Here is a 26,556-nt window from a genome sequence, read left to right as displayed (position 1 = left end):
GAAGATTCCACAGTGCCTGGAAACTCCATCTGCTGGCAGATGAGTGAAGGGTTGAAGAGGTGTGCATTAAGCTCCTAATTAAATCACAGGATCTGGTTTATGAGTATCTCACCAACCAAAACATGAACAAGACACCTTTATCATTCAATTAAAAGCATAGCCAGAAACGAATTGCTAGATTAAGAAACAAACAGTTTAAACAATTTTTTTAAAAAAAGAAAGATGTTTGAAGAAAGTGGGAATGGGCAAGATAAACAGCTTTGCTCCATTCTAGTTTCCTGCTTTTAAGTAAGGAACTGAGTACAAGACCTCAAACAGTTTTCAGCCAGATGCCAAGATGCCATCACATCAACATAGGTAAAGAAGGGGAAAGCTTTACCTGGCTCCATGCCCCTTCAAATTTTCAAAATCCAAAGAAATACTTCCTTACCTGCCAGGACCCTGTTAACAGAGGAGTGAGTAGCCAAGCCAGGCTGTCCACGTTCGTGAAAAATCCCCGCATAAGGCAAGTACTCAGGCAGCAAGAAACGCCTACAAGAAGGAATCACATGTTAAAAGCCTATAAAAGACCATCATAAAACAAAGGAGATATACTATCCACCTACCCCCAACAATCAAGTCTAAGGGATCCACTAAACCTAGGAATCCACAAAAGCTCAGCACAGAGTAAAAATGCCTGGGATTTGTCCTTCTGCAAACTATATCTCCTTCCTGATTTTTTTCTTCTGCAGTTTTGCAGGGCTTCTAACCTGGAATAGGATACTCCCAAGGCCACTTTTATATCTTTTTGTTGTGGCCAATCATCTCCTGTCAAGTCTTTAGACGGCAGGGCTGGATTATAGGCTCACTAGGAAATAACTCCAGATATGAAATCCAAAGTCCAGAAAGAGGTTTAAAAGTGAAATCCCGCTCTCATAAAGTCTCCTTCATAAAGGCTGACTACTCAGTTCTTACCTTGGAACGAAGCGTCCAAGCGAAGGCGCAGACATCCGGGCATTGCGTGGAGCTCGGTGCCTAGATCTGTCACCATTGTCCCTGGAGAAAACAAAGACTACATATAAAAGAGTCACTAAAGCAGAACCAGCCACCGGCCCAAAAGGCAAATATTTCCCAAACAAAATTCCTACACTCAGGTGAAGATCCCAGAGAAATTAATCATCCGGTTGCTTACTAACTTGGAATGGCGCATTAATATACTACATTTCTAGGGTACCTCAACTAAAAGATTTATAAGCATTTTCTGACAGTTTGGTAAAAAGGAGGAACATTTTCATGAGTTAATGTGATCTTTGAACCCTGTATCACCTGAAACTAAAGCCAAGTTTAGATCTTCCAAGGGACCTGGAATGGAAATATATAAACTTCTTTTTCTAGATTGAAAGATACAGAGAAACTTTAGCTTTGGGCTAGCTTGAAGGAAGAAAAATTCCCCCCATCCATTTCATTCAGCAAATGCTTATCTCTAAATGAATATGTTTAGGTCTTTGGTGTGGAAAAAAAAATCACTCATGAAAAGTGAAAGAAAAACAACACAAGAGAAAGACTAGGCAGTCCATTTTTTTAGAGCCTGTAAAATTGGCAATGATGAAGAGTATCAGAAAATGCAATCCCAAGCATTTGAGTAAAAAGAAAAAAGTCTAGGTGTTTTCTTTATGGTCTGTTAGAGCAATAGTAATAACCACCACTTATTAAATATCTACTAAGTTCTAATATAAAGGTTATTAACATGTTATTCTACTTAATCCTTCTAACTATCCCATTCGCTTTTAGATATGGAAATTAAAGGGCAGCCCCCAGTGGCCCAGCGGTTTAGCGCCGCTGGGGTGTGATCCTGGAGACCGGGGATGGAGTCCCACTCCCTGCACGGAGCCTGCTTCTCCCTCTGCCTGTCTCTCTCTCTCTGTGTCATGAATAAATAAATTAAAAATCTTAAAAAAAAAAAAAGTACACAGATATGGAAATTAAGGACCAGAAAGGCAAATGCCCAAGGTCACACAACTGGTAAGTGGCTGAGGCAGTATTCAAAGAGCATCTATTTAAAAAAAAAAAAAAAAAAAAAAAAAAGAGCATCTATTTGATTCTGAAGCCCTTTCCACTATACTTCACTGCCTCCTACAAGAAAACAAGGACTTCACATGGCTTAGTTTCTAATGCATCAAAGGAACAATAAGCCAAAGGGCATTGGCTGGACAGTGCAGTTAATTAGCTGCTTAACCAACTCCATGAAATAAATAAACCTCTAAAAGCTTGATTTGATATTTTTTTCCTAAATTCTCCCTTTGGATTATCTTCAACTTAATGAGATCATCTTCGAACTGGCCCTCAAATCAAAGTTAAGACAATACTTTAGCTTTCAAATGGACCACTGGGAGCTTTACAAGCCAGAAATGAAAGCCTAGGAAGGTTTTTATATCTTGGTGGGATTGGATGCTGTGCATTAACAAAGGAATCAATATCAGGGATATTGGAAGCTGATCCATTAAAAGTCAGTACTGCTCTTTATTTTCCCAAAAGAGAAGGTATACTATTGTTTTCCTTAATATATCATATCCCTTTGACTTGAAACTCTACAGATGAAGGGAGAGGCAAGGGGCTGGGGGAGGGAGACAAACAGACACTACATGGAAAGTAAAAAGGTTATTAAAAAGAACAGTTAAATTGTGGATTTAACTGTGGATTTAACAGTGGACTGCAGCTCTCAGGAGCCCACAAATCATTTTAAGATCTCAGTAGCCACAGGCACACAGGAAAAGAAAAATATTAAGATAGTTCTCAAATTAAGCATATTATTATTTTCATATATATATTTTAATATATGAAGCTTCAAATTTTGATGAAAGTACCAATTCACTTAAAAGTACAAATGAGGGGATCCCTGGGTGGCTCAGCAGTTTAGCGCTTGCCTTTGGCCCGGGGCATGATCCTGGAGCCCCAGGATCGAGTCCCATGTCGGGCTCCCGGCATGGAGCCTGCTTCTCCTTCCGCCTGTGTCTCTGCCGCCCCCGCCCCTCTTTCTATGTCTATCATAAATGAATAAATAAAATCTTAAAAAAAAAAAGTACAAATGAGGGGCACCTGGGTAGCTCAACTGATTGAGCATCCGACTCTTGATTTCGGCTCAGGTCGTGATCTCAGGGTTGTGAGATCAAGCCCCAAGTCACGCTTCCAGCTGAGTGGGGAGTCTGCCTGAGATTCTCTCCCTCCTCTCCCTCTGGCCCTCCTCAGGCTCACTCATGTTCTCTCTCTCTCTCAAATAAATAGATCTTTAAAAAAAAGTACAAATGAATTGATGACAGCTTTCCATATCAGCATATTTTACTTATCAACGGGCACTAAAAGAACAGTTAACTATCATGAGAAAGTTAGAAAACATTTTGAAATTAAAAAGGGCCCTAAGCCTCAAAAAGGTTAAAAACTAAGCCAGAGAAAGGAGCACCATGGGATAAATGCAAGTACTATTCCATAGTTCTGAGAGCAAGAGCTGGCCTTCCCAGAATCAGTCACACTGTGGAGCTGACAACTGGTTTCTCCAAGGTCCAAAGACCCCTTTTCTCCTGGACAATAAACAGTACTCCATCTGGTGTCAGCAGGGCTGAAGAGCAGGGAAGGAGAAGCCAGTGCACTAGATCAAACTGATCAGCAGTTGCCAGTGCTCAAAGAGGGCACAGAGCTTGGTGAAATGACATAAGGAGACAATTTAGAAAAACGAACAAAGACATTAGGGCTGGGGGAAAATCTGGGCTCCTTCGACATAATTCACAAGCCTCTTTTCATTATTATTATTTTAAAAAATATTTTATTTATTTATTCATGAGAGACACAGACTGAGAGAGAGAGAGAGAGAGAGAGAGAGAGAGGCAGAGACACAGGCAGAGAGAGAAGCAGGCCCCATGCAGAGAGCCCAACATGGGACTCGATCCTGGGATCCTAGGATCACGCCCCGGGTCCAAGGCAGGCACCAAACCGCTGAGCCACCCAGGGATCCCCCCTCTTTTCATTATTATTAAAACTGACAATCAACTCCTTCCTTCCTTTCTTTCTTTCTTTCTTTCTTTCTTTCTTTCTTTAAAGAGAGTGCACAAGCAGGGGTGCGGTGGGGGAGGGAGAGAAGGAGAGAGAGACAGAGAGAGAGAGAGAGAATCTTTAGCACAGAGCCCAACTCAGGGCTTGATCTCACGACCCTGAGATCATGATCTGAGCTGAAATCAAGAGTTGTACACTTAATTGACGAAGCCACCCAGGCTCCCCTAACCAACTCCTTTCTGATTCAGTTTCTCCTTCCATTTGAAAAAGGGAGGTAGGACAAAAAACATGGGCAGAGATAACGGCTTTACAGTACTTAGAGATTAATGGGGGATATACAGGAAAATACAAATGAGATCAGCTGGCTCAAACACAAAGTCTCAGACTGATGGTCACATTCAGCACCATGAAAGACATATACACTAAGTGAATAGACATGCACCTGCTGGTCCTCACCTTAACATCTTGACTAAAGATGGAGAAGTAGGAACTAAATGGCATCTCAATAAAATGTAGAAAAGACTTCAAATTAAAAGCATTGAGAACTCTAGCATAGAAAGAGAAGAATAAGAGCACGGGCCTCAAAACAATTAGAAAACTGTGGAATGCGGTGAACACACAGTGAGATGCTGCCTAGGAGAGACAACAAAGAACAGCTAGGAGAAAAGAGCTCAAATGCTGTTCCAGGAAAAACCCTGTAAACAGGAATGGGAAAGGTGGCAAAGGCCAGAACGTTTGACTGAGGACAAGTGAGCAAGAAGATGGATAAAGGCTCTGTGCATTAGTACTGACCACAAAAATCCCTAACTAAAGCGTGTCTCTAAGTAGACTAGAGGCAAAAAGAGCAACTCATGACCCTAGATTCTGTGGTCTTGAAAGAAGGGAGGATTCAGAAGTAAGGAGTTGGGCCATGGAAACCAAATTCAGGTCACAGAATATCTGCAGTAGTGATAGGAAACGGAAGAAGGGGAGAGGGAAACTGCTAAGAGTTCCAAGAAAAGGGCAAAGGACTTAAAAATACTTAAAACAATGCCATATTTACAAAGCCATACAGACTCTGTCACTCACTTTGGTGCAGATATAAGATCAATGTGACTCGAGGCTGCCTAAGCCAAAGTGAGTGAGGCAAAGACTGAAATCTGAGTGACCAGAGGCTGTCTGCCAGATGAAGAGAGGGTAAAGGCAGCCCTAGGCAGACCATTTACCTTAGGGTTGGTGGAGGGAGCTATGCACGCATGCACGCATGCACGCACGCACGCACAGGGGCCTAAATGTAACACAGCCTTATGCCCTCTCCCAAGGGGACCTGGAAAAAAACAAACCAACCAACCAAGCCAGTAAAGAACAGAATATGCAAATATACTGGTACTGCTCCTCCCTCACAGGAGGACTCTTTGTCCCCAGAATGCTTTTCAGGGAAACACCAGAGAAATCCTCATCAATTTCATCAGCTAGAAGCTGCCTTTAAGCCAGCAGGACAGAAGCTGGTGGAGTTATTAATGGCTTTTCCAGTTGTTGAATTCTGTGCATCTCTGATTAACTCTCAGAGGGGTATTTGGGAAGGAGAGGGAGGAAAAATAAGATTTTCTTATACTAGATTTTATATGGAAAAAAACACCCTTCAAACAATAAGGCACCCAAAACAAATGTTAAATACAAGAAAATGCATCTCTGGAACAAGGGAGAGACACACAGCAGCAACTCTTGCTAAATGCCTGGGATTAATTGCCTCAAAGAGAGGCCGTAATTTAAAGGAATGAAAAACACACCTAGAGACTGCTGTCTGAAGTCCTGACCAGACAGTCAGGTTGTCATTACTCCTCATGACAAACAGCTCTGCCTCAGGTCTTTATAAATGAAGCTCTTGCAGCAAAAAGCTCAAAAGGCCATTGTCCTCTTGACAATACACAGTTGACTCTGCTGAAAATTAGACTATTAAAAAAATAAGTGTTTCCCTTTGCTCTTCTGTTTTTACTCAATCTCCAGACAATAGAAGGCCTAGCTGGTATTCCTCTCCCTGGATGGCACAAGTCCTTTCCTTAACCCTAGTACTCATAGTAAGAAACCGAGGCCCCTGTCTTTACTGTCAAGGATCATGCACACGTGTAAGGGCTTAGATTTCTGGGAGGAAGGGAGAGGGCCCTCAGGTGTCATTCACAGGGGATACATAGGAGCACAAACTTTTGGAACCGTGGAGCCTTAACTTTCCCTAAAGGAGCAGTAATATAACAGATAATTACTGTTTACAAATTCCTCTCCACTTTTAGTCTAATTTCTAGCCTAATTTCATCTGCATATACTCCATATTCCTATTGGACATTTTATGTTAAAAAAAAAAATCTCTAAGTGGTTATGTCTTACTCCCCCTACCTCCTGAGCCGCTTAATTCTTTCATTCTGTGTTTTCCCATACTATACCCAAGGACGATCCACATATATTCCGTTTTCTTTCTCTTCTAGTATTCCCCATAATAAATATTCATATGTATTTTACTGGCCCAGAAAGAATGCTAATTCAGAAGTTACCAAGCAATAGGCTCAAAACCTTCAGGTAAGAACTAGAATTCAGGTAGGCATATATTTAGAAATAGGTTGGGGCTCTTCTGGTGCCAGATATCCTGTTCCTAATCCTCAGGAAGGCTCTCCCCTTTTCTGAGACTTTTCATTATTCTGCCTCTGCTGAACAGGAGGGAAGTTCATCTAAGGTAGTCAGCTCCCACAAAGATCTGAGTGCTTCAGGGTTAAACTGCAGAGATTATCCCCTCTGATTTTACAGATCAGACGCTGAGGCCTAGGGTGGATAAGGGACTTGCCCAAAATCAAAGGACAAATTTTGACTCAGCCAAAACCAGAACCCAGGGCCATCCTCTAGTCAAGAGTTGTCAAGCTATAGGGACAGTGGTCACTGACAAGTGATCCCAGTTCCCACCTGCTCCCACAGCTGCTCTAGGAGTCACTTACTCTTTTACCTACTTAGTTCAAAACTGGCTCAAGTAGGAATCAAAAAGGACTCGGGCAATATTTTGTTTGGGAAGCAGGAAGTCAGACAGCTGAGCTATTGCAGCTAATTTCTCAGGAACGTCCACAAATGTTCAGGCCCCATTCTTAGAAAACACCAGGCCTCATACACACCCAACATGTAAGGTCCAGTCCTCAATTGTTCTCTCCTGTATTTCATCCACTGTTTCCTAACTGGTTTTCCTAAACCAGGCTGTACAGTTGCCACTTTAGGTCACCCTAGCCAATGCTGTCAGAAGTAGCCGCCTCAAACAGGTCTTCAGTAATGGCTGCCCCCAGATAAAAATAAAGTCCAAACTTCTTGGTCAAGCATTCCAGGCCCTCAGTTCAGGCCTTTTCCATCTTCTTTTTCGTATTACAAATACTCTATAACTCTAGCCACAGATTTATTCAGGGTCCTTTGAATAAACCCTGTAAATCTTCTGTCTCTGGGCTTTTGCTTAGCTAGTCCCTTTGAATCTCCTAGAATCTCCTTCCCTACCCTCATCCTCCACATCAATTCATCAAAGTCCTACATAGTCTGTCCACCCAGCTGAAACGCTGGGAGCCTCCTCACATCTCCCCAAATACCCTCTTCCCTTCATAGAATGCTGCTCTGTATTTTAGTGTTACCTTATTATAGTCTGTCTAATAAGTTACTATGTAAAAATCTGCTCATGTTATTTCATTGCCTAAAACTCTTCAATGACTTCCTTTTACCTAAAGGATAAAGTTCACCTCCTTTGTAAGATACACAAGACTCTCCAAAGATGTGGTGTTACCCTAACTCTTGGGGCTCATCTCTTGCCACATAACTTGGACTTTAGAATCTAGACAAACTTATCAACAAGGGAATTCTGAAATATTTCATGTTTCTATGACTGTACATTTATTTGCCTTTCTCCCAAGAATATCTAGAAGTGACAGTCCTATTTTAAGACATATAACTTTCTCTTTTATAAACCCAACTTGTAAAAAAAAACAATCAACCACTATGAAAATCAAGTAAGTGAAATTATTTAAAACTCTCTGGTAAAAAGAAAGAGAACAGTTTCTCATCTCGTCCCACTGTAGGAACTACTTCTATTCCTCTATGCCTGATTCCTGACTGTTCTAGCAAGTTCCAATCTATAAAGAGAAAAACTTTAAAGTGTGTTTCCTTAGAATTTCTCTTGTATTTCTAGTATCAAAGAGTCTATGGTTTGTAAGTTAAAGGAAGGAACAAAGGCAACTCCTCTTCAAAATGAAGTAGACAGAACACTCTCTAAAGATTTACCCTTCCCTTTCTTGGCTACAGTTACGTATCTGTTATTAGTAGTCACCAACTCCCACAGGAGTCCTGGAAATTCTGGGCACAGAAAAGAGGGCAGGACCAGGTACTACCAAGGACACGTAGCTTCACTCTATTGGAATTTCTAGCCACGAGAACTTAAAGTATATGAATCTCACAAAGTTGCTAGGATTTCACCTTTACACAGATGATAATATTAATATTATTTGGTTTTTAATGTATTTTCTTTGCCATAGCTCAATTAAATTTCAGTTATAGCAAAAGGACAGGCAAAGAATATTAAATTCTGAACTAAAGGCAAGCAACTTCTCTTATGCCAACCCAATCAGATGGCAGAGTTGAGTGACAGCCTTCAGAACTCTCAGCTACATCACATATCAAAAAGACCTTTAACAACTTCCTTGCCAGAAGATGTCTGGGGACAGGGACCATAAAAGGAGAAGCTCTTTCTGCATTAGGCTGTATATGTGTATGTGGTACTGCCAGAACAATTCATGCCAAACTAAGGAACTAGAATCCATTTCTGGCACCTAGAAATGATTGTCATACCGCGAAACATTTTTGCTTATTTGGTCACAATACACATTTCTGGGTAAAAATTCAAATACAACCCGATAAATTAGAAGAATGAAGAGAACAAATGTAATAGACCTAAAGTGACTTCATCGTAAGGCTGAAGGACTAGAATCCTCACTGTGATGTTCTTCCAAAGGAAGCCCAGTGTCACAACGGTAAATGAAGACTTGCTCTCTTCTGTCCTGGCAACAATTTTAAGAAGTGAATATAATTCCCCTGCAGCTGGTATGTATGGTGTCGATATTTGTGACTGATCCAATCTGAAGCTTCTAGTTCTGTCATTGGCTCAGGGTATTCTTTGCCTTAGAAGGTAAAGCAGTTACAAAAAGACACAAGAAGGGCAAGAATAAGCTGGGGATGATTCTGGGATTCTAATTACGTTTAGAATAAGAGATAACGTGAGGAAGGAGCTGAGGATAACAGAAACAATAGACATATGCCACTTCTTATGCAGGCCTTAACAATTAGTAGGACAGGGCACTTCACCACAGTGCTTCATAAAAGCCACCCTCTTTCCAAAGTGATGGTGAAAATTAAAATGGCAATTTTCCTTATGCTTATTTGCTTTCTACATTGTAGCAGGTGGTCTGGGCTCAAAAGCAGGCAGACAGCAATGTCAGGGGCAGCCACACCTTTAGTCTGCTTGTGAATATCTTTATGCAAAGACAGATGCTGAAGGCTTCAGGACAGACCTTCTGACAGCAGGTTTCTGGATGTCCTGCTTGTGCATTTTGATAAACACAGGGACCCTGCAGTCTCAATCCTGGCTGCAGACAGAGATGAATGGCAGAAGAAGATGCCTGCCTGGGTAGATGGTCATTAATCCAGACCACAAAAGAATCCTAGCCTATTCTAGAATAGAATATTAAATCCTAGAAAATTTAACCTGATGCTGACCAACATTCAAAGCTATCCTCCATATAGATAAATCTAGAGTGTTCTTCCACAGCAAATTCAGGGAGCAAGAGCTCAAATGTGGTTCTACATCATTTATAGGGTTTTTATTTACTTATTTTTATTTTTTTAAGATTTTATTTATTTATTAATAGAGAGAGAGAGCGCGCATGCGAGAGAGAGAGCGCGGCAGAGACATAAGCAGAGGGAGAAGCAGGCTCCATACAAGGAGCCCCACAAGGGACTCGATCCTGGGTCTCCAGGATCAGGCCCTGGGCTGAAGGTGGCACTAAATCACTGAGCCACTGGGGCTGCCCTGTTTACTTATTTTTAAAGATCTATTTATTTGAGAGAGAGAGAGAGAGAGCATGCTGTGGGGGAGGTATGGGGGGGGGTTGAGGGAGGAGAATCTCAAGTAGACTCCCAGCTGAGCACAGAGCCTGAGGCAGGGCTCCATCTCCTGAGATCATGACCTGAGCCAAAATCAAGAGTCAGATGCTGAGGTGCCTGGGTGGTTCAGTCAGTTAAGCATCTGGCTTCAGCTCAGGTCATCTCAGTATCCTGGGATTGAGTCCTGCATCAGGCTCTCTGCTTGTGGGGAGGCTGCTTCTCCCCCTCCTCCCCACTCATGCTCTATCTCACTATCTCATTCTCTTTCTTTCTCTCTCAAATAATTAAATAAAATCTTTTTTTTCTTTTTTTGAAGAGTCAGATGCTTAACCAACTGAGCCATCCAGGCACCCCCAATTTTAAGGTTTTAAATCTACAGGACAAAAAAGTGAGACACTAAGTATGTTTGTTCCTGTTCTCAAATCTCAGACATGTCCAATCTTAGTTGTCTCTGTATCCTCATTAAAAAAATACTACAATGGAGTAAATATCTCATTGGGTTATTGTAAGGACTGAACAAGATTTTAAAATATATATATAAAGTATATTAATATATTTATACATACTACAAATGTTTTATATGTTATAAATTAGTATACACATGAAAAATATTATTATAGCTGATATTTTTCATTCAGATGGATGATGGGAAAGAACCAAAAAAAGATGGGATCTGGGGGCTCTGCACACCTGGTTGCGATAAGGTAGAGAATGGCAAAATGACCCCTAGTTTAGTAAATGGGAAGAGCTGAAGATGTCAAAGTGGGATGGCAAAGGCAGGAGGAGCACGGTGCACTGTGAAGGTGAGGATACCAGTAGAACAGTCTCTCTTAATGGCACGCTAAATGTTAGGAGAGTTCAGGCCCTATCTAACTTACCTGCTTCTCTGTACTTGAAAGAACTGTAAATTATGACTATACAAGCTTCTGACTTTCCTTCTAGTTATCAAAGCTAAGGAAAAGGACTGGGGCAGAGAAATTAAAATGGGCTGGTACATTCCCTCATTTCTCACTCACTCCCTCCTCAGAGAACCTAGAAATTAAAAGGAGCAACCAGAAACAATGCTCAGTTTACAACAGCAGGGAGGAGGGCAGGGAAAGAGACAGGAAAAAAACGAACAGACAGATAGTAACTCAGCACCAACCAGCGAGCAACTTCCTTCACTAGGAGACCCCGACTACTAACACTGAAGTGACTAATCCATAGCTATTAAAAAAAGATTACAATCTGCATCAGCCCAAAAAGAAGGGCAAACACCCTGTGAGAGACTTTTGGAGAGGCATGAGAGAAATCAGCCTCATTCCTAACCAGGGAACAACAGAAGACCCCCAGGGAGTAACAATGGTAAGTCAGCACAGGAAAGGTGAAGAAGGCAATGCAAATTCAGGTCGTGCTGAAGCCATGAGGGAGGTGAGAGCACAGGTGGGCTGTGGGGAGCACAAAGAGGAGGCAGTCTGACACAGGAAAATCGAGGGGGAAGGAAGGGGAGAGGGAGGAGGTGGTAGCAGAAGAAAGAGAAGGTAAGATGAGAACAGAACATTTTAAACTAACCCAGAACTCCATTGTGAAGGACAAGTCACGAGGCAAGATACAGCTCAAAGGCATCAGCCCCACGTTTCACCACTGCAAAGAGATAACACAGCCTTCCAAACCCGCATGGAGGGAGGCTATGCAATTTGCACTGACTCCCAGATCTCCCTTGGATTACTGAGGCTTTTCAGCGGTACTAAGTCCCAGGCTTTTCAGTGGTACTAAGTCCCCCATGTACTTGAAACTGCTTCTCTGAATAGACCCCGGTGCTGGAAAAATCATCGTAACCCACAGGGGAATATATTTCACTACTGGTGTCTGTCCAGCTAAGAGAGTGGTGACTCTGCCCTCATGGCCATTATAGGCATCCACCATCCCCTAGAATGGACTGAAGGGAGAATGACATGTGCTGGGAGCCAGAGGGCAGCCAATGAGAGAGGACCGGCACCCCTGCTTCCCAGGCCACCACAGCTGCTTCAGGGAATCCCTGCATTTCTTTCACATTTACATCCTCCCCACACAAATGAACTGTCCGTTCAGTCTGCCTTCTGCTTCCAAATACACAATTGCTAGTGTGTTTAAGAATCGTATCAGGAAGGCAAATTGGTATAAAGCTTGTTTCCACCTTCTTAGCCATCTTTGGCAGAGAGATTTCTCCAAAGCATCTTAAAGCTCTTTTGCAAGGTGGCTCTTGGGGAACTATCCATTCAGCTCACGGAAGAGGAAGGTAGACAGGAGGCAAGAACTCTTAACATCTCAGACCTGACCAGGCTATGTCTAGATGGAGCAGGGGGAAAAAAGGAAAATGACTGACAAGCTGTCCTATTCTAATACAAAAGGAGGAAAAAATAATATTTAACCACCTCCTTCCCTTCCTCCCTCCCTCTCTCTCTCTCCCTCTCTCATTCGTTTTGCATGTTTGAGAATATCAAAATATAGGAATCAAAACAAGAGCCAAATGTCCAATTTCATGCAAGCCAGGAAAGCTTTCAGAATGGAAAGAAACACAATGAACTGCTAGAAAGGTCAGGAGCAACAGGTCAGAGAGTTCAAACACAGCAGTAAGACGGAGGTGTTTGACCCTATGCGTGGGGCTGACCCTGCTCCTTTAGCTCACCCCTGCCCTTTAATCAAACCACTCAACAACACCAGAAGAGCAAGGAATTACCTCTTAAGCCACCACATTAACTTGACAGGCAATTCTCAAAGGATCTTTATTGGAGAGATGGGGAGAAGGAGAAAGTTTAGGCAATGGTGTAGGACCTCAAAGAATTCATGTGATTCAAGGGTACTAAGAGGAACTGTCTTCAGGGAAATCGGAGTATTCTTATGATGTCTAATCTTGCTACCTACTCTGCTTCAGAGAAAAAATACCAACAGTCCTGTCTCCCTGATGTTATGAAGAAAGATCACAAGAAGCACTTCCACAGCCACTGTTCACGCAAAGGGGAAATAAAAGTGCTGCCTATGGAGCAGCAGTCATCTTCTCCAGCCTGGCCTGGGGCCAACGGGCTGTCTCCCCACAGGCTCTGGTGAATCAGCAGCACAACTGCCAGAAGGGGGTGGGGGTGGGGGTAGGGGGATGGGGTAGGGCTGTGCATCTTAACCCCCTTTCCCTCAACCCATCCTATTACTCATAAATAGTAACTTAGGGGGTTGGAGCAAAAATGTCAACCACTGCTGCTTGGACAGTGGTCAACTTGGAGGCACACACAGCTCGGAAGGACAGGGAAGAAAGCAAGCTGAGGAGGTACTTACTCAAAGTCCTCAAACTCCAAGTCGGTTCCCTCTACTGATGGGCCCTGGTTGTCTGAGGAAGAGGAGGTGGAAGAACGGAGACGGTTCTGCTGATAGCGCATGGAGCGCTGGCGAATACTGTCTCTCCGTGAGAGATACTGGATCATCCTCTGGGCGTAGTATGCAGCAGGAGATAATCTGAGAGAGACAGAGATGGACAAACACAAACTAGCACTAATGTGGGGAATACTTTGGAAGACAGTAAATCCAGCTCTCCCATGGCATCTCCCTGCTGAGGCGAACTCCGGAGACATGAAAAATAAAGGGCGTTTAACTCACCAGGAGGTCTGTACTGCACAATACGTTTATCAGACTACCACCAGTGTTTCTGTTCGGAGAGAAGGCAAAGAGGCTGTTTCATCAGTCATCATCTGCTCAACAGCTGCCCCCTCCCAAGGGGATAACACTGGACCTCCCTTTTTTGTTTCTTAAGGGACCCTCCATAGCTTCTCAGGGTACCCTTCACACAGATTCACACTCTTCTTCAATCATTCATACTCAAAATATAATAAAAAGGGACCACAGCAATCATCTATAGGCCAACCTTTCTTTCATTTTATAGAGAACAGAGGCCAGGAGAGGGCAAACCAGACATGACTAAAGAAGGTACCATCTTCACCAGGATATCCTCCTTCTCCAACAAATCCACACAGCTCCAGATTTGTCCTCACTCCCTAAAATGAGCTCTTGGAACCTCTCAGCTCTATGGATTATTCATAGGTATTTGTAACAGAAAATATTCAGCATCGAGAAAGAGTAAAATATATGCAGGAAAACAAAACCTAAAAGGGAAAAAAAGATTTTCTATTTCTTACAATAGAGCATCAGAGGCTACATGGGCACTAAGCAATGTACAAGACAACAATTATTCTTCTTTCTTCTCCCTTACCATGGCTACTCTCAGTGGATAATTAGTCTAGACCTCTATTCTTCCAGCTGGGGCTTAGTGTCTTCATACTCCATGAAAACATCTAGTGTCTCATACAATTCACCACATCCCCTTCTTTCTCAAGTTTTTCCTCCATCTTTCACAACACTGCTACATAATAAGAAAGAGAAGAATAATAGAAAAACGTTTTACATGATCATATTAAGTGAATTCCTAAGAAATTTCCAGACTTAAAACTTGCCTGAGGCACACACTTTAACTCAACAATTCCACTAGGAATTTTATCATACAGAAAAACACAAGGATACAAAGATATATATATATATATCTGTATATGTTGTTAGCATTAGTGAAAAACTGGGAAATGTCCCAAATGCCCAGCAACAGATTAAATAAACTATATATGTACAAAGAAACACTATGTTGCTATTAAAAAGAGTAAGTCATCCCTATAAACACACAAGAAAAACTCTCAAACAAAAATTTAAGTGGGAGAAAAACTGAAGAATGGTATGCATATGCTAATACATATATAAACATATATATTTCTGCAATTAGAACAAAAAACTAAAAGGAAACACAATAATCCTGTTGAGGATTCCTGAGAATCCTAACTTCTATATAACGTCTGAATACAAAAGGGAAAAAGCATATAAATATACATTTTTTAATGGAAATCTGGAAAAACTGATTGAGAATGGAAATAGTAGTTATATCCAGTGATTGGAAAAGCATTTACAAAATCTTGCTGCCTGACCTTTCATTACCCCTGGATAGTTTCTGGGAAAATCCTCAGTAAATCTACTGACTCAGGCCAAAGAGATTCTGCAGTCATTTACTATACGAAACTAAGACTACCTCTGAAATGCCAGTCATCAGAGGTGGTATCCTTCTGGCCAATCATCAAATGGAATTCCTAAGCAGGTCAAATGACAATCTTTGGAATTCAAAAGTCCTTGTTATAGAATAATATACTGTGTCTGGCATTCCTGAATCCAAATTATACAGCAGGCGGGCATGGGATAAACAAATGCCTTGGCCAAGATGATCGGAGTACAGGGCTATTTCTTAAAAGTCTCAATGTGTGGAGCTTCCATTATCCATTTGGCTCCCTGTTGCCATGTATTTTGCAAGGATGAATCAAGAATCCTAAATTTTCAAGAGACAAAAGTCAGCAGTTTTGAGTTATTCCTAAATCACTAAATACACAGAAATCTTTTAGAAGTCAACCATTGATGGTTAAATTCTCAAGTCAATCAGACTAGAAAAGAATATAAAAAACATTTCAAGAGCAGAATGAAGATTCTTTTTTTGGAACTGATTCTGAAAAGTGACCATAAGTACACTCATTCCTCAGTTGATAGCCCACGCTAACTAATGGGAAAATTATATTATTGGTGAGAGAAGTAGGAAGAATGTTGATGCAGACAATAATAAAGACTGCCCTTTTATGTAAGGGCACAATTTCAGCACTAGGTAATCCCAACTGTTTAATTTCACCATAGGATAGGAATTCCCTAAGCTACAAAACTATGCATCAATGGTAATGAAAAAAGGATTCCTGCACAATTATTAAACATAAGTACATCCCGGCCTCATCTTTTTAGGTATCCACAGGGAAGCTAAGGTTCTGAATGCTGAAAGGTCCCACAAAGACTCTGACCTAATAAGTATCGTACAGGGTGAAATCTAAGAGGAAAAAGAAATTAAACAGCCAGTAATGAGGTAGCAACCAGTCTCCTACTAAAGAGCTGGATAATCACCAAACTCTAAGGTGTCCCAAGTAAAAATTTTAAATGTTTAAATAAATCCACAAGTTTTCTTCAAGGAAGAATATGTTCTCCTCCAAAGAAAACGTATTCTGTGTTCAGAGGGGAAATATAAAAATAGCAACACCACAAAGTATGACACTTTCTATGATAAAGAAATCTGAGTAGGAGTAAATAAAAGATTTATTACATGAAAGGAGGACAAATAATGGTCTTAAAGAATCACTGTTAAACTCTGTCAGGTTAAAAATTCTGGGGATGAGATTCCTATTGCTGTCCTAAAAGAAACTCTTTAATATTAAGCAAAAAATTTCCTATCTCAGTGTTTCAGAGTAATCTGATTGATGCATAAAATCTCCCTCTGTTATTTAGGGCTTACTACTTTCAATGTGATCAGGGACTAACATAAACTTCCTTGGTTCGGTCATCATCATCTCAGCTGCTTCCCCATTCCCCTGATCCTTGGATTTACCATTTGTAGGGCATGGAAAAGGAAGTAAGAGTACCCTCTTAAGGAATCTTTCCATTAGTCTCTCAGAAAGAATGTTCAACATCATGACATAACTGTGGCCAACAACAAAATCACTCAATATCCCTAGAATCAACTTTGTCTATGGGTCTTTCCAGACTTGAAATTCTTAACCTAAAGCAAAGCTCATTTAGCTCTATCTAACCCAATCTGTTAACTTGCCTACCTCACCATTACAAATTGCTCTTTCTTTTGGTAAAGCCTCACAATATGCTCTGGTATTGCTTAAATAATGTGAAGGTTATCCCCTATTTAGGTCATTGACAGAATCAGCAAGTCTGGCTGTGACAACACCAAAGACTCACTATAATAAATGACATACATCAACTCAACACCCAACGCTGGTCCTCAGTCACCAGTATGAGGTAATGGTGGGCCGGCCTTGAACTCATCTAAGTGTTTTTTTTTAATCTCTCTGAGAACTCTTCAAATATCTTCTAATCGGTGTGAGGTAAACACTTTAATAAAAGATTGACTTGTTTTAGTTACCCTTTTGTCAGTCATCTCTTCCTTTAGGTTGCATAAAAAAATTGAACATCTGAATGAACTTGACTTCTGCCTTTTAACAGTCTAAATTCTCTCTCAAATGAGAGTGAGTAGAATTTCTTGTTAGTTGGATAGTTTTAATTTGTAAGTAATTTCCCTACTAATAAAAACTTGTTTCCCTTTTGGTTGTCCATCTGAATGGCAACAGCCTCCTGATCAGCAAAAAGGAATATCCTGTGACTCTGTCAGTGGCTTCCTCAGGTCCCTCCTCTAAGTGCCCCACTTATAGAAATGAGCCCCAAGAGACAGGAGCTCAGTCACAACCCTCTGCCACCAGAGGTTCTGTTCACTTACCTGCAACATTTCCCAATCACCTGAATCACCTGTCTCAAAACTGTAACTGAAGAGTAAAGAGCACCAGGACCAGAGAGGCACAGAGGGGCTTCCAACAGCTTGGCAACCCAAGGGCAGCCCCTCCCCCCCACCTAGTGCCATTTCTCACTTTGGCCTTACCTCGCTGGGTCTGGGTAAATTGGGTGCTCTCTGGATCCTGCTCCATCATAACGGGATAATGAAATGAGGGAAGACTCCAGCAGCCTCCTAGCAGAGATTAAAAAAATGGCAATAATCCCTGTCAATTACCAACTCAGAGGTCATTCATAAGGAAAAATAGGGGGAGAGATAAAATAACATCCCCCTTTGCAGCTAGCTAACACTTGCTTTCTGGGATCACACCCTTCCTACAAACTAAGTACCTAGAGACATAAATAAATGAGCTACAAAGCTCCCACACTGGACACGACCACTGTATTTGCTGAATACTACTCTTCTGTGAGAAATGAACAAGTGCTTGAGAGACATGATCTTATTTCTATCTGCAGTATCTCTAGCAGACAAATAGGAGGTTGGGATCAACACAGGAGGGGAAAATTAGGCATACCCACAGATATTCACGTAGTGCCAACATTTATCTTGGTGTTTGGTTTCTCCATGGTATCCTAATCCACATCCCCTTATCTTCTACTCATTCTGCTCTGCCCACACCCTTTTTGTGAGGAGTACACCTCAGCCTTCCTTAACAACTGACAAAAATCTTTAATTATATAATCTAGCCCAATCACAAGTTCAACTGATCACATGTCAATACACCCACATTTTATTGAGCACTTTTTCAGGGCCAGGCAAATACTAAGCACTTCATATATATTTCCTTATTTAAACCTCACCACAACGAAAGGTAGGCATTACTATCCAAACATGAGAACACTGGGCCTAAAAGTTAAGTATATAGCATGTGCACAGGACTATTAAGTTATAGCACCAGGACTCCAGAGAAGGTCAACTTCAAAATGTTTCAAACCACAATGCTATACTGTAGGACCTTCCAGGCTCCCGATAGGTAAAAAGTGCCTATGCTTCCACCGTGAGTTCAGGCTAGAATGTGGGCTTGGTATTGCTGGCTCTTCCTGTTTTTTAAGGGAAGCCAGAAATCTGGACTTATCCATGACATCTCCTAACTGTTAAATTTTAGCTAAAACATTTTTCCCCCTCTTTGTACAAGGGCCAATTAAAACACGTCTGATAAATGTGTCCCAGGAATCCCCCAGTTTGCCATGTCTGCCACACTGCTTTCCAACTCAAATGTGCCTTGGCAGCCAGTCAAGCTCCTGCCATAGAACACGTTTCAAAGGAAATGGTCTCAGAAAGAAATGCATATTGTTCCTCTCCAGCAGCATCTTGCCTGGTTCTCCCGGGAACAGGTCTCCGGCTCCCTGCCAGACTCTTCTTTAAAGCAGATCTGCAGGATAAGGACAGCAGCTACCAATCTTTTCCAATTGAGTTAATTCAATTCACTGTTATTAAAACCAGCTGGCTTTAGGTATAGTCATGTGCAGTCACTTTATCTCAGCAACTGGCTCACCAAAGCATTTCCCCTAACAGCCTGGAGAAGAGATACAGCAGAAACCCTGTCAGGCTGGCTCACTGATGCTCAGGACAACCAACTGTTAAATGATGCTTCTTATCTAGACAAGGCCTTAATACCTCCCCACACAGTCACTTTCTAAACAGTCCTACCACTGAAGGAGAGAATATTACAATGCAACCAATGAGGAAGAGAAGAAAGCAATAAAATAGCATTCTCCAATCTGGGATCTTCAATGATATCACTGTTGACAGCAGCAGAAATGCTGTATCTCATCAATTCTAAGAGACACCCTCCCATTTTAACAGTCTGAAATTGGGACGCATCTGATAATTGTGTGACACGTTTATTTTTTTAGATTGATTTTATTTATTTATATTTTTTAAAGATTTTATTTATTTATTTCTGAGAATACACAGAGAGGAGAGAGAGAAGCAGAGACACAGGCAGAGGGAGAAGCAGGCGCCATGCAAGGAGCCTGACGTAGGACTCGATCCCGGGTCTCCAGGATCAGGCCCTGGGCCGAAGGCGGCGCTAAACCGCTTGAGCGGGCTGCCCTAGATCTTATTTATTGAGTGGAAGGGAGGTGCAGAGGGAGAGGCAGACTCCCCATTGAGTAGGGAGCTAAAGTAGGGCTAGATCCCATAACTCTGAGCCAAAGGCAGACACTTAACCGACTGGGCCACCCAGGTACACCTGACATAGCTTAATTGGCAGGATTTTTTTCTTTCATTAGGGGCGCACAAAATAATGGCATGTCTTTGAGTTCTGAACTACAGAATATTTGTGAGAAAAAAGGGTAGTGAGAGGAGGTACCTAGACTGGGAAAAAAAGAAAAGTGAAATTCTGAGAAGAGTATCTATTCAGGACTTTTATGCCACCTTAGATAAATACTTGTTCACTACTAATGAATTAGTTCTATAGGAATTAGGAAGGAGTTGAATGGAAGCAAGATCTGGGAGCAGCTGACTTCCCTGAACACCAGTAAGTTTGTTCCATCCCAAAAGGGCTCTAGAGTTAGTCCTGAGTATAACTGAGCCCCATCAGGTTATCCTCCAAATGGCTGCTTAGTAAGCAGAAGCCGTTTGACAAGGAGCATCCTGCAGAGTGACCAACATATATCTTTCTTATGTACTTCTGCCTGGAAAATGATGCTGCTGAGTTAGGAAGCCAGGATTACCCCCTACTACTATGCTAAGGCAGTGTCAGTATTCAGAGAGATGAGATGACTTTTTAAGGATCCTGTAAAGGAGATTCCTGAACTAGAAGAGTCTGGATTAGATAATTTCAATTTTAATGATTGCATTTTTTAATCCTGCAAAGTCTAATTCCCATCCTAACTTCCTATTTAATTAGAAAGACTTCTTTAAATCAGAGTAAAACCAAAATGTTAATAAGCTTTGTCTCTGGGGTGTCCCTTTGAGGTTCTTTTGGAACATGCATCCCCTGTGCCTACTTACTACAAAATCTGCTGGCATCATTTATGTTCCCCAGACAATAGAGTGGACTGGCAAGCCATATATATGCAGCATTTTAACTGCTAATACACAAAATAAGGAGAGCCAATTATGAATAGCACCCCCACACACTTATCACTGATTAAACATTGAGTTCTCTTCAGTTACAATACAAGTACTATCTGAAGAAATAAAAAGGACCCCTCCAATTGGTATTAACAGAGAAAGAACTAGAGCTACCAGATCAGTAAATGTCACCACCACTCCTAGGAACCTTAAAGAAAGACCTTTCTCTTCTACGGTCCGCTTCCTATAAAGAGCCATCACTGGAGAAATGACATTAGAAAATGGGACAAGATGGCAGCTGTGAGCCTTCTTCTCTGGCCACCACAAATGTGACTTAACCATCATGTAACTCAATACAAAATCAGGTTGGACTTAGGAGGGGCTTAGACAAGCTTGTTCAAGCTTGAAGCTACCATTTCATTTTGACCTGTAATCACAATTCAGAAATATTTAAAGAGTCACTGAAGCCCTTCACAGGAAGAAAACACAAAAAACTCTTTACAAGTTTGCCTCGTTCATTCATTCTCTGTACCAGTGGTGTCCAAGTGAGTTACACGGAGGTTGTGCTATTCTGACCCACTGGAAAACAGAAAGAAAATATCAGAACTTTTTATTTATAATACAAAACCATAATGTATAATACATACACACACACACGGATTGCTCAAAAGCCTTTTACTAATAGAAGTACTTTTATTAAAAAGTCTTAAGACAAAAAAAAAAGTCTTAAGACCATTGTTCTATCAAACCATATCCTACTTTTAAGAAAATTCAACATATGAAATAAACACAATATATATAAATATAAAAACCATACATTCAAAAGAAGCACAAATACATAAATATAAAAACCATAAATATATAAAAGGATAACCATACTCATACATAGAGCAAAAGAGAGAGATTGGTAAAGCAAATGTAGTAAAATGCTATTTAGGGAATGTGGGTGAAGAGTATATGGGAATTCTCTGCACTATTTTTGCAACTTTTCTGCCAGTCTGAAATTATTTCAAATTAAAAACATTCAATATACAAAACTGAAAAGTAAACCACTGAAAACTAAAAAGAAAACTCATTCTCAAAAGAATGACTCACTCCTTAAAAAGGATTTCTCAAAACAGCAAATTGCCCTAATGCCCTAAAGGCAGGTTTGATAAACTACAGGCCCCAAGCCAGCTGACTGTTTTCATAAATAAAGTTTTATTCAAACATAGCCACATCCATTCATTTATATATTGTTTATGGCTGTTTTGAAGCTAGCAAGGCTGGGTAGCCTGGGTGGTGCAGCGGTTTAGCGCCACCTTCAGCCCAGGGCATGATCCTGGCGACAGGGGATCAAGTCCCACATCGGGCTCCCTGTGAGGAGCCTACTTCTCCCTATGCCTGTGTCTCTGCCTCTCTCTCTCTCTCTCTGTCTTTCATGAATAAATAAATAAAATCTAAAAAAAAAAAAAAAAAAACTAGCAAGGCAGAGCTGAGTAAACCTGACAGGCTTAAAATACTCACTACCTGGTCCTTTACAGAAAAAAATCTGCCCACCCCTGCTCTAATATATTTAATTTACATAAAACCCCTTGAAAGACAAAAAGGAGGGACGCCAGGGTGGCTCAGTGGTTAAGCGTCTGCCCTGGGTTCAGGTCATGATCCCAGGATCCTTGAATGGAGCTTCCCATCAGCAGGGAGCCTACTTCTCTTAGTCAAAAATAAATAAATAAATAAAATCTTGAAAGAAAAGAAAAAGAAAAAGAAAGAAAAGAAAAGAAAGAAAAAGAGAAAGAAAGAAAGAAAGAAAGAAAGAAAGAAAGAAAGAAAGAGAGATGGAGTCAAAGGAAATAGAACAGAAAAATCTGAAATCAAAGTATTATATACTAGAGTAAGTTATCAAAAGTTAATATTAAGCCCTTATAGTATCATTGGTCAACAGAAATACAATTCAAGCTGTTAAATTCTTAACATTTTAAATGACTACAACTATTTCTTCCTTTCCTGATTAATACTCTGAATATGTGCAAGTGGGTTCCCTAGATCCACTATATCCTTTGATGAGTAGAAAATTAAAAAAAAAAATAGTGGGAGAAAGCTCTGGAAAAGAACAAAGTTGTCAGAGCAGATGAGATGGGTCATCTAAAAGAAAAGAACTTTCATTTCAAATCCAGCAGATATCAGAATTGAGAAGCAGAAAGTCTGGGTACCTTTAGACACGTCTAGACAGAATGAGTAAGCCGGTGACAACTTCCTTACTAAACAATTATATCCTGAAGATATCCTTTTAACTAGTTGTCAGATCAAAGAAAAAAAAATCGATATCCTAAAGCAAATAAACATGTTCAAACCTCTAATCACTGGGAATAATCAATTGCCAGAACCGTGTGACCTAGGTGATATGTAAAGCCTGCTCCAAGAACCTAAGATGCCACTGATGTCCCATGCCTAAAGAGTAATTTCCCAGCCTGGCTTTGATGTCTAGGTGATATCTGCTATTTCAGTTCAGGGAAGCCAAACCCAAAACTGATACCTCACTTATGCCTAGACAATAAAATCTAAATTCCTCAGCTTAGCCCCAAAGCTCTGCAGCTGAATTTCCCATTTCTTCTGGATATATGATACACTCTAGCCTGGTGGGTTTCAACCTTTTTGGTTTCAGAACTCCTTTAACATTCTTAAAATTTAGTGAGGACCTCAAAGAGCTTTTGTTTATATGTGTTTTATCAATATTTATATTTGAAATTAAAACTAAGAGGGTTTTTTTTTAGATTTTTAAAATTTATTTGAGAGAGCAAGCGAGAAAGAGAGAGAGAACATATACACACACACACAGAGGGAGAAGCAGACTCCTCACTAAGCAGGGAGCCTGATGGAGGGCTTGATCCCAGGACCCTAGGATCATGACCTGAGCCAAAGGCGGATGCCCAATCAACTGAGCCACCTGGGTGTCCCTAAAATTGAGAAATTCTTAACACAAGCACATATTCCATTAGCCATCAGAATGATAACCTTGTTACATGTCACAGCGAAAACTCCAATGGAACACCTGTGGAAGAATGAGCATGAAAAAGACAAAGAAGGACTCGGCTCAGCAATATTACAAAAACAGTTTTGACTGCAGGGATCCCGGGCCACTTTGAGAACCATTGCTCTAGCTAAACTAAGCACACCCTCATTATCTCATCTATGTATTTAGGCTGGGCATTGCTTCTTTCTGGGAAGTTCTTCTTCCCATTTCTGCCTTAAAAAATCCTTCAAAACTCAAACATCTGACTCCTCCAACCAAAAGATCACACTCTCTTCCCAAAGACCCCACTACATTTTGAAACCTCTCTTAAAAGGCCTCTGCCAAGTCACCAGGTACTATCATTACCTATAAGGGTTTCTCTCTGCTACCAGACTACAAAAAGCAAGTACTGGGTCCAAGTAATCTTTCTGTCCCCATTAAAACTCCTATCCTAATTAACATGTGATAAGAGACTAATAAAAACCTGTGAATAGATCAGTAGTCCAAAGCAGATTTGGAAGAATAAGCAAGAAGACATATCTGATTGCCCCTCACCGACCCCATGACTTTCAGACAAGGTTGCTAAATGTCTAAAAATTCACACTAAAATTCCTGAAGGAAGAAGGTCTTCAGAAACTGCTTACATCATGCTTTATCCCTCTGGTCACTTAAGCTGCTCAGGTTAAAGTGCTGACATAGTTGTCCTGATAAAAGCAGTGCAGCCTGGTCCCTGGGAGGCTTATTAAATCACAAAGTCAGAGAGGCTGGCTACTTGCCTAGGAAACTACCACAGATGCTCTTGGGTTGTATATTGCTAAAACAGACCTCACAGGGGAAAGAGGGCAATGTTTTCAGGGGGATGGAGGGGCAGGAGGCCAAAGAAACTTGGATGCACCATTGCCTTCTTCATTTTTGAATCCTGCTCTGCAAGCCCCAATCTTTGCCTTGGCGCATGCCTAGGCTAGGAGATGACAAGCCCTTATTCTTTGTAAAAAATAATTGTGTGTTCTGAAATGACACCTCTATTATGATTTCCAAATTGACATCTCTGCTTTAAAGCGGAGGCACCCAAGCCTCCCCATTTCACACACTGGCAATTATCGTTTAAGCTATCCAACGATAGGCACTCATCTGATCTCTGCAGGGCCCCCTAGTTCTAGGGGTGCACTTACAGCACGATGTTGTTGCCAGTGGAGCCTGGCAGGCAATTTCTGCCCCTGCTGTGGCGTAGACCAAGGTAAGGTGGCACTGCTAAGAGGATGACATCAAGGAAAAAACAGACATACTCTAGAAAGAGCTCACAATGCCTGTCCTATGGATTGGCCTTATTTTACTATCATCAAGCATAAACAATTCATGGAGCTCAAAACAATGCCTTTCACCAGAAGGTCTTTACAAAACATTAACGTATTCTTCAATGCCTCTGTGCAGCAAGAGACAGATGGTAAAGCACCAGAGCACAACATAATCACATATACCAAAAGGAAAGAAGCTGGAAACAGAATTCATATTCAGTACACAACTAGTTATACAAAAGTCTTAACTGAAAAGTCAGCCAGACCCCTCTGGGAAAATCTGACCCTCTGCTGTCTGCCTGGTGGTTTTTTGTTTGTTTTAATTAGGCTCCACACTAAGTGTGGAGCCCAACACAGAGCTTGAACTCACTACCATGAGATCAAGAGTTAGATACTTAATCAACTGAGCCACCAAGGTCCCCCAGGTGGTTATTTTTAATAAAATTATAAAATGATTGGTTGGCACTACGCTTAGCTTTTGTATATCCTTAACACATTACACTATAATTATAAAATTTCAATGTATAATACTTTTGTCAACATTTGAACTCAAAGACTCAGGATAATCTACATGGACATGTTTACTCTCTCTCAAAATTCAATTTCTCTAGGAAACTTGGAAGGTCTGCTTAGAGACCACAGACTTTTTTTCTTTTTTTAATTAGAAATTTAGATCAGGGACTTTTCACCAAAGGATGAGTAAGAATATATCAATGATGACAAGTTCCACAGCTAGTTCTGATACTCACGCATACCCCAACAAGCAACAGCTGTGATATACAGGTTTAGATTTTAATTAAGAGGCAGTACATCCTAATTGACTGGTTTCCTCCAAAATCAAGAGATTTACAAAATCTAATAATCCTAATTTCTCAGCTAATTTTATTCAGCATAATAGATAATTCCAAAAAAGGCTCTCTTTAGACCAACTAATTCTACAAAGACTATATATTGGGTAGAATCATTTACTGCAAATCAGTACACTTCTTTCTAGGTGATTTTTCACATTCATATTCCTAACCTGAAATTTATAAAACCCTTGACCAAGGCCATTTGTTCTTAAACGACAGGCCACTGACCTTGGTATACTGCAAACACTATATATTATAGTATGACGTAAAACCTTAGGGCGAACATCAGGAGGGCAAGAAGTAAATGAAGCCTCACACAAGAATGAGGAAAAAGGAATACACAGTGGGCTGGAGCATTTACTAACCAGAGGCAAAGAGGTAGCCTTCCTGGCTTACGATTGTTCAAATAATGAGGTTTCTGGAGTCTACAGAAATAGACAAGGGGCAGAGACTCCAGCTGGGCCCCCAAACAATCCACTGTTAGCCCTTGAGCAAACACAAAGTTCAGAGTACAATCACTTTCTTACATCCTGGGTTCATTCTGAATGGCTTCTCTTAGTGACATCTGATTTTCACTGATTTGCCTCTGGGGGTATACTACTTGCCCTTCCACCCTGATTCTGTCTTAAGCAGCCTTCTTGATTCCTTTTGGACTCCACATTTGACTCCACTAGAATAATTTCTCCACCGTTTCCCTCTGTCTAGACAACATGAAATTTTCATAAATGACACCTAAAGTACAATTAGTAGAGAAACTGCAATTTCCACTCTCCTCCCCCGTTCCCCAAAAGAATTGCACAT

General features: G+C 41.0%; 1 protein-coding gene across 1 annotated transcript in view; it reads right to left on the bottom strand.

Annotated features, from left to right (window-relative positions):
* AMBRA1 (autophagy and beclin 1 regulator 1) overlaps positions 1–26,556 on the bottom strand; it is a 170,062-nt gene that overhangs the window by 89,454 nt on the left and 54,052 nt on the right. The window contains 4 exon segments of the mRNA XM_038563409.1: positions 431–531; positions 955–1,035; positions 13,459–13,635; positions 17,684–17,770. Of these exon segments, the coding sequence (XP_038419337.1) occupies positions 431–531; positions 955–1,035; positions 13,459–13,635; positions 17,684–17,770 (446 nt within the window).

The sequence above is a fragment of the Canis lupus genome, chromosome 18, assembly GCF_011100685.1.
Source record: "Canis lupus familiaris isolate Mischka breed German Shepherd chromosome 18, alternate assembly UU_Cfam_GSD_1.0, whole genome shotgun sequence".
Taxonomy (NCBI): domain Eukaryota; kingdom Metazoa; phylum Chordata; class Mammalia; order Carnivora; family Canidae; genus Canis; species Canis lupus.
This window is presented reverse-complemented; position numbering and strand designations above follow the sequence as displayed.